The 9,363-nt window shown below is 41.2% G+C and overlaps 1 protein-coding gene across 1 annotated transcript in view; it reads right to left on the bottom strand.

Annotated features, from left to right (window-relative positions):
• Positions 1-3,659: 3,659 nt before the first annotated feature.
• LOC106001363 (28S ribosomal protein S31, mitochondrial-like) overlaps positions 3,660-9,363 on the bottom strand; it is a gene marked incomplete at its 5' end in the record, with an annotated part of 12,266 nt that continues 6,562 nt past the window's right edge. Inside the window, 2 exon segments of the mRNA XM_013036468.1 lie at positions 3,660-4,426; positions 6,699-6,842. Coding sequence (XP_012891922.1) covers positions 4,197-4,426; positions 6,699-6,842 — 374 coding nt within the window.

Raw genomic sequence — 9,363 nt, 5'->3', positions numbered from 1 at the left:
CCAGCAGTCCCCACTGGCCACATTCAGTAGTTACCAACCCATGGCCACTCTCCTCACATCTCTATCTCTGCCCTTTGCCCTTCCCAGCTTATTTTGAGGCAAATTCCAAACTTCATTTATAAATCAATTATGGATCTGAAGTCCTTATGTAACCCCCTCTAGAAAATGAATTTCTGATTAGGGTACTTCAATTGCTCTCTAATTCCCCTACAGTGTGAGTGCCTAATTAGAGTTCTTCAAATGGGAACAGCCCCTAGGGTGTAGATTAAAGCTAATCTATGTGTCCACACATTGGGGACTAGTCATACTAAAGTAGTTGAAAGTGAATCACCATACAGACCTCCTAAACACTGTGAAACTCAAATGACTGAGAACTACTGGGTTTTGTTGTATGACTAGCAGAGGATTAAGAGAGAAAATACTCGAGTTGATATGTTTTACTCTTGTGAGAAGAGAGTCATGAGGGGCAAAAAAGGTATTTTGTGGATCTGTCTCCACAAAATACCTTTTAATGGCTGTTCTTGTGGAAATGTGTACAATGCTTTTGTGCTCACCTAAGAGAATTCTCTCAGTGTGGCAAGAGTTCAGAATGACCTTGGGGGGATAGAGAGAGGAAAAGGTGACACAAGTTGACAGAGAGAGGGTCAGGCCTTCACTCCTGCCATTGCGTCACAATCCTCTTTCACATAAGTGGTAAAAGAAAGGCTGTGTCTGCTACTCTCCTGGGCAGGGGAGGTTTTAAATCCCTTGTACCACTGAATCTTTTGATAGTCTGAAATTTGTGGACTCCCTCTCGGAATAGTAATAGTGGATTTTTTGGGGGGGGCATTTCTGGGGCTTGAACTCAAGGCTTGAGCACTATCCCTGAGCTGCTTTTGCTCAAGGCTAGCACTCTACCATATGACCCATAGTGACACTTCTGCATTTTTCTGTATGTGGTGCTGAGGAATCAGGCAAGCACTACCACTAAGCCACATTCCCAGCGCACTTCTCTTTTTTCTTTCTGTGTTGGTTATAAGACTGTGTGCTGTCCTTGAGCTTTTTAGCTCAAGGCTAGCACTCTAACCACTTTGTGCCACAGCTGCAATTCTGGTTTTTGAGTGGTTAATTGGAAATAAGAGTCTCATGGGGACATTTCTGCCTGGTCCGGCTTTGAGTCACATCCTCAGATCTCAGCCTCCTAAGTAGCTAGGATTATAGTTGTGAGCGAGCATAGCCTGGCATTGAAATCATTTTCTTAAATACATAAAAGAAAATACACAGGATTAAAAAGAAGCCAATTATGTTGCAGTATAGTTACCAAAATATTTTAAACATGTGGTGCAACAATAAAAATTGTTCTTTTATTGACACATTAAGTAACAAGATCTTGTGGCAGGTATAATTAATATAATTTGGAAGTGGGAGTGAGTATAAACTATGTTGAGATATCTGCAACAACTCTAAGGTGATACAAAAATAAGTAAATTCTTTAGGTGACAAAATTCATAGGAATTGCTGGTTTGTTGTTTTGTTTTGTTCAGTCATTGGGCTTGAAGTCATGGCCTGTATGCTGTCCCTGAGCTTTTTCACTAAAGGCTAGCACTCTACCATTTTGAGCTACAGTGCCACTTCTGACTTTCTGATGGTTAATTAAGGTAACAGTGCCATGGACTTTCTTGCCCAAGCTGGCTGTGAACCACGATCCTGATCTCAGCCTCCTTCCTGAGTTGTTAGAATTACAGGCGTGGGCCACCAGTGCCCAGCTTACACTAGGTTCATTGCTTTGTATGTTCACCATGGAGGGAGTGTTCATTTGCAGTGAGCGTAAATAAGCCCCTTTTCTCTGACCCAAGTTTAAAAAACATCTTCCACTCAAAAACTGTATCTACAAGCTCTCTTCCTACCAAGGAACCCCAGAATCTTGGCTAAGACTCTAATGCCAGGGGAGTTCAAATGAGTGGTTTATGTTGTAAAGTCCATAACCGTCTATGCTGGACATAGAAATGCAGGAATAAAGAAGCCACATTTGGGGCTGGGGAATGTGGCTTAGTGGTAGAGTGCTTGCCTTGCATACATGAAGCCCTGGGTTCGATTCCTCAGTACCACATACACAGAAAAAGCTGGAAATAGTGCTGTGGCTCAGGTGGTAGAGTGCTAGCCTTGAGTAACAGAAGCTCAGGAACAGTGCTCAGGTCCTGAGTTCAAGTCCCAGGACTGGCAAAAAAAAAAAAAAAAGATCCCACATTTGGCAGGTACAATGACAACTTACTATGCTCAGGAGTCCAGGAGAGGGACAGAGGTCTCTTGGAAGAGGGATGCCTGAAATGCAAATGTATATTGAGATATGTGTATCAATATTTGATTTGAAATCAAAGTGAACTTGGATCTTAGTATGGTGGTGCACAATGGAGATTGTGGGCGAACTGTCCCTATTATTCTCTCCATCTTACCTTGGGGTCAATCTATGTTACAGCTTGAGATGCCCTTCACTCCTCAACACGCGTACACTCAGTTCTTTCCTATGAGCCTCTTTCTTATTTAGGCAGTACTGGGGTTTGAACTCAGGGCTTTAGGTACTCTGGTGGAACCATACCTCCAAGTCCTTTTTGCCTTTTTTTGGGTGTGTGTGTGCAGGTCCTGGGGTTTGAATTCAAGGCCTGGGTGCTGTCGCTGAGCTTATTTTTTTCTTAACACTCTATCAAATTGAACCACAGGTCCACTTCTGGCTTTATGGTAGTTGGTGATAAGAGTGTCATGGACTTTCTGCCCTGGCTGGTTTTGAATCTTGATCCTCAAATCTCAGACTCCTGAGTAGTTGTGGTTATAGGCATGAGCCGTCAATATCCAGATTTGTGATTTTTTTTTTAATACTTCAGGAAGCTTGATGAAGAACTCCATTTATCACTAAAATCTCTTGATCTTACATAGCAATAAATAACATCCATCACTGGTGAAATTCAATGTATCAAATCAGAAACTTCTCATAAGGACATGTTAAACTCCTTCCCATCTACGCCTTCAGCAGTCAGACATGACATGCACACCATATTACTCTCCCCTTTTCTTTTGGATCTCTCCCACCCCCTTTTTTTGGTGCCAGTCCTGGGCCTTGAACCCAGGACCTTGGCACTGTCCCTGACCTTTTCTTGCTCAAGGCTAGCATTCTATCACTTAAACCATAGCTCCATTTCTAGCTTTTGGGATAGTTTGTTGAGACAAGAGTCTCGCAGGTTTTCTGGCCAGAGCTGGCCTTAAACGGCTATGCTACCTCAGCTTCCTGTGAAGCTAGGATTACAGGCATGAGTCATGTGTGTTTGGCCTGTTCTGGACCTCTGGAAGACCTCAGGTATTGTCAAAGTCAGAACCAGAAATGGCCTAAGTCACCAATCCCTGGATTATTATGAACAGAACCATTTTGTTCAGGACTGTAATGATCCTGGAAAATTTATTGTTGTAGCCATTCCCAAGACAGTGCTGGCCAGGGACAACCTACTGCAGGGAAGGTGGAAATGTGACTCGCCTGAGGAGACGCTTCTCTACTTGTTGTTTCCATATTCTAGCAGTACCCCAAAGTCTCAAGTGGCCCTTGGTGGCAGGAGGCCCTTAGGGCATTGTGGGTGTGCACTCAGAAAGGATGGTGGGACACCACCCATTTGGTTTCCTGTTTTGAGATGAGATCTTACATGTTCTTCATTCAAGATGGGACTTATACTATGCCATTTGGACTTGAAGCCTTAAAATAGGAGCTAAACAACCTTTTCTCCTTATAAAGCTTGCTGGCTTCACATAGTCTATCATAGTAATGAAAAGTGGGAAAATGTAAACAAGTACTCTGTTGCCATTTGAGATATGGCTAATAACTTACTGAATTTCAAAGAAGTATGGTCACTGAATGAAAAATGTTAGGAGGATTGTCTAAAATTTGTTCCTAATTCTGGGGGGGATTTTGTTTGTTTTGGGGCTAAGGAATGGGTCCAGAGCCTTGCACATAGTAGTGCTTTACCACTTGAGTCATGTCCCCAGTCCATTAGATAATAGTTTTGAAGCTTTAAACGCTGGCTTTTTTCTCAGGAATATTTTTTAGGTACCATCATACTTTTTCAAAAAAATTTCAACATTTATACTAGTCAAATTAGGAATAACAAAAATTTCTAGTAAATTTTTATTTATTATAATGTCCACCTTTTCACAGCTTGAAAAAAAATTCCATGATATTAATTGATCTGTATGTTATTTTCTTTTAGAATGTCCCTTTTTTCATTGAAATAATTTCTAAACCACTCTATGTGTTCAACCTTCTGTTTAACACTCAGATATGGGTTTTTAGAAAGGCCACATGTCACCAGCTCCATGAAGTGGCGGATGGGACCTTGTTTTGGAAAACCTTCAAGGTACTTATCCAGAAATACATGCTCATGAAATTCTGAACCATCATCGTCAAAACCTAGAAAACAAGACAAAATAAGTCACATTATAATGTTGAATGTGAAGCCTAAATCACAGATTTAATATCAACAAGATAACATATAACATGAAGGCATAAACCTTGGAGGTAGACCTAGGTTTAATCACAAATTTAATAACTCTAATTTCTGGCAAATTAACTTCTCCGAGTGTTAAGTTTCCTTAGGAATAATATGAAGGTTAAAAAAATAGGTTCTAGGGTTTTTTTTTTAATAAAGATTAACTACAGACAAGAATGTCTAACCAAGCTGGGTGCCCATGGCTCACACTTGTAATCCTAGCTACTCAGTAGGTTGAGAACTGAGGATTGGGGTTCAAAGCCAGCCCAGGCAGGAAAGTTTGTGAGACTCTAATCTCCAATAAACCACCAGAAAACCAGAAGTGGCACTGTGGCTAAAGTGCTAGAGCACTTGCCTTGAGCTGAAGGCCTGAGGGACAGCACCCAGGCCCAGAATTCAAGCCCCACGACCAACAAAAAAAAAAAAAAAAACCAAAAACAAAATATGTATCCCAAACTAAACATCCAAAGTATAGAAGCATTAGTTGCTAATGAGATGTAATTTTTTATTCTTGGGAAAAACACAACCCAGGAAGTAAAATGTGAACAACAGGATGTATCACTGTGTCATTTTCTTTATTATGTCTCAAATGACACAGTGAGCCACTATAGACAAAACATCTTTCTCCAACAGCATCAAGTTTTGCATCAAAGTATGGAAGCTCCAGGTTACAAAGCCAGTCTCCTAAAGTATTCATAGGTTTCCAAGTTTGTACTGAGCAGTGATCTATGAGTTTCCTGTTTCCTTTGGATAAGCATTGCTTAAGGAGCTGGAATGAGACACCTTGCTTTACATAGTTAAAGACATTAACCCAAAAACATGTATGGCATATGTGGTACTTTTCAAAATTATCTTGTTAAAATTATGTCCCCCCCCACTGGGTGACACTGGCTCACACCTGTAATACTAGCTACTCAGGAGGCTCAAATCTGAGAATCACGTTCAAAGCTGGCCTGGGGAAAAAAGTCCATGAGACTGTTATTTCCAATTAATCACTCAAAAACTGGAAGTGATTCTGTGGCTCAAGTGTAGACCACTAGCCTTGACCACAAAGATGATCAGGGACAGCATCCAGACCCTTAAGTTTAAGTCTTGCAATTGACAAAAAATAAAATTTCCCAAAAACATCTGTTTTTTAGACCTTAAAACTGGGCTGGGAAGGTGGCTCAGTGGTAGAGTGCTTGCCTCGCATGCAGAAAAAGCCGGAAGTGGCGCTGTGGTTCCAGTGGTATAGCACTAGCCTTGAGCTGAAGAGCTGAGGGACAGAGCCCAGGCCCAGAGTTCAGGCCCCATGACTGGCAAAAAAACAAAACAAAACAAAAAATAGACCTTAAAACTTCCTCAAAAGTCAAATTTTATCCACCATCATGCCCAGCTTTATTGGTTGAGATGAGGCCTTACTAACTTATTGCTGGGGATGGCCTTGAGCTGCAATCCTCCAGAGTAGATGGGACTCTAGGTGTGAGCCACAGTGCCTAGCCCTCCCAACTTGCATTCAGCAGCTTACACAAGTACCTTGCATCACCTTAAGGCAATGGTTTCATGAAGTTAAAACACCACTATGAGAATCTAAGAGTTATAGCCAGGTGTCAGTGGCTTACACCTGTAATTCTAGCTACACAGGAGGCTGAGATGTAAAGATTGTGGTTCAAAGCCAGCTCGGGCAGGGAAGTCTGTGAAACTCTTTATCTCCAATTACCCACCAGAAAACAGGAAGTGGAGCTGTGGCTCAAGTGATAGAGCAATTGCCTTGAACTGAACAACTCAGGATAGTACCCAAGCCCAGAGTTCAAGCCCCATGACTGACTGGAAAAAAAATAAAAAAATAAAAAAAAAGAAAAGAATCTAAGAGTTGCAACATTCTCCAAAATTAAACAATAATTTCAAATCTAATGCTGTATATATTAGAAAACACACCAAGAAACGTCCCACTTGCAACTAGAAACTTTGATTTGTAATCCTTCATCCTTTTATCCTTAAATAAAACATTACTGGGGTTTGAGGAATGGCTCAAGGGATAGAGAGCACTACTTAGCAAGCCTTGAGTTCTAGCCCCTGAGAGCAAAACAGCATTAATTTGCTGACATCATAAAGCTATCTACACTGTTTTGAGACTCATAAATCTCTATATTGTAAAATGTAACATCTTTCAGAAATATCTACATGTTGGAAACATCTGAAGGTAGCACTTACCTGCCTCATTGTTGATTGGGAACTCCCATAGCTTGCCCTCCTTGGTCCACTGGATCATCTCCTCAAACCCATTCTGAAAGGGCTGTTCATTTACTGTGGCTAACTGCTTCGCAAATTCTATCTCCCAAAGGGAAGGCGGTGTCTCTGTGTCATAAAAAAACTTTAAGTAAGCACAAGGCAATGTAAATGTCTTTCTTCTTAAAGATGTTATCAACTTGGAAGTGTATCTATTTGTTAATCTTGATATTCCTAATTAAACAGTATACAATGAGAACTAAAATTGTAAAAGAAAAAATATATAAAGACTACAATAATGGCAAATCTTAATTCTGGCTGTGTACGCATGGGCATGTGCAAGCGCACGTGTGCATACATTTACATGCTAGTACTGGTGCTTGGAACTTGGGACCTGGGTGCTATGCCTTAGCTTTTTTGCTCAAAGCTGGAGCTCTGCCACTTGAGCTACAGCTCCATTACTGACATTTTGCTGGTCAATGTGGAGGTAAGTTTCATGGACTTTCCCATCCAGGTTTGCTTCAAATTATCCTCAGATCTTAGTCTCTTGAGTAGCTAGGATTACAGGCATGAACCACTGGCACCCAACTGGAAACCTTAGCTTTCATAGCACTGCAATGCCAAGTACTTATTATTTTTTACTGGGAAGGAAAAACAATGCATTTTTATTTATGATTGTGAAATGTACCTTTTTTTTTTTTTTTTTAATCATGGGGCTTGAACTCAGGGTGTGGGCACTGTTCTGAGCTTTTCTGCTCAAGGTTAGTACTCTACCACTTTGAGCCACAGTGCCACTCCAGTTTTCTGATAGTTAATCGGAAAATAGAGTCTCACAGACTCTGCTGCCCAGGCTGGTTCTGAACCATGATCCTCGTATTTCAGCCTATTAAGTAACTAGGATTATAGGTATGAGCCACAGGTGCCCAGGTTGAATATCTTTTATAAATGTGATCCTGATGCTTATAGTTCAGAATGTTAATTTTTAGTCTGTCAAAATTTATCACTGATGTAATATTACTACTAAAGACCAAAGTAGTTAAGCTAACTGAACAACAAAAATACTAAAGGGCTGGGCAGTTATGGCTCACTCTTATAAATTCTAGCTACTCAAGAGGCTGAGATCTGAGGATCAAGGTTCAAAACCAGTCCAGGAAGACAAAAATCTGAGATTTTTATCTTCCTGGACTGGTTTTGAACCTTGTTAAACAGCACAAAGCAGAAAGTGAAGGTATGGCTCAATTGGTAGAACACCCACCTTGAGTGGAAAAGAATGAAGGAAAAGCTCAAGTACCAGCACAAGAAAAGGAAACAGAATCTAAGGGATACTGAATGCTGTGGTATATCAATATAATTTTCATAACCAACTCTATGAGTAAGGTAATATAGTGGCTCTCTAGTACCATGTTACCATGCTACAAGCTTCATTATTTGCTTTTGAAATTTAAGTCTTTTAGGAATGAGTCATATTCTTACCAGCCACATACAAGGACACTGAGAAAACAGTTTGATAGCTTCTTTCTTCATTTTTTTTTTTTTTTGCTAGTCCTGGGGCTTGAACTCAGGGCCTGGGTACTGTCTCTAAGCTTTCTTTTGCTCAAGGCTAGCACTCTACCACTTGAGCCACAGTACTACTTCTGGCTTCTTCTGTTTATGTGGTAGTGAGGAATTGAACCCAGAGCTTCATGCATGCTGGGCAAGCACTCTACCACTAAGCCACATTCCCAGCCTGAAAGTTTCTTAAGAAGTTAAGAATATACTTGCAAGCCGGGCACCAGTGGCTCATACCTGTTATCCTAGCTATTCAGGAGGCTGAGATCTGAGGATTGTGGTTCAAAGCCAGCCCAGGCAGGAAAGTCCCTGAGACTTTTCTCTAATAAACCACCAGAAAACTAGAAGTGATGCTTTGGCTAGAGTGGTAGCGCACTCTCCTTGAACTGAAGAGCTCAAGGACAGCTCCCAGGCCCCATGATTGACAAAAAAAAAAAAGAATATACCTTTGGTCCAACACAGGCATTTCACTCAGCATTTGCCCAAAGAGAAAAGATAACATATTCACACAAAAATTTATAAAAGTGGATTTTTTGGTCATGTGGGGGTTTTCTTAGTTTTTTTGTTTTTTGTTTTTTTTTCGGGGGTCAGCCGTGGGGCCTGAACTCTGGGCCTGGGCACTGTCCCTCAGCTCTTCAGCTCAAGGCTAACGCTCTACCACTTGAGCCACAGCACCACTTCCAGCCTTTTCTGCTTATGTGGTGCTGAGGAATCGAACCCAGGACCTCATGCATGCAAAGCAAGAATGCTACCACTGAGCTACCTTCCCAGCCCTTGTTATTGTTTTAGACAGTCTTACTATACAGGTACAGTCTGGTCTCTAAATCATGATCCCAAGCCTCTCCAAAGGTGGAGTAAAAGGCATGCAGAACCATACTCTCACACTCTCTAGTCTAATAGGTTTGTATAATCAAGAACAAAAGACATTCTTGGGCTGGGAATGTAGCTTGGTGGTTGAGTGTTTGCATGTATGAAACCCTGGGTTCGATTCCTCAGTTACACATAAACAGCAAAAGCTGGAAGTGGCGCTGTGGCTCAAGTGGTAGAGTGCTGGCCTTGAGTGAAAGAAGTTGAGAGGCAGTGCCCAGCCCCTGAGTTCAAA

This window comes from Dipodomys ordii, unplaced genomic scaffold, assembly GCF_000151885.1.
Source record: "Dipodomys ordii isolate 6190 unplaced genomic scaffold, Dord_2.0 Scaffold289, whole genome shotgun sequence".
In the NCBI taxonomy this organism is placed as follows: domain Eukaryota; kingdom Metazoa; phylum Chordata; class Mammalia; order Rodentia; family Heteromyidae; genus Dipodomys; species Dipodomys ordii.
The sequence above is the reverse complement of the archived record's forward strand: the minus strand, read 5'-3'. Positions and strand labels throughout refer to the sequence as shown.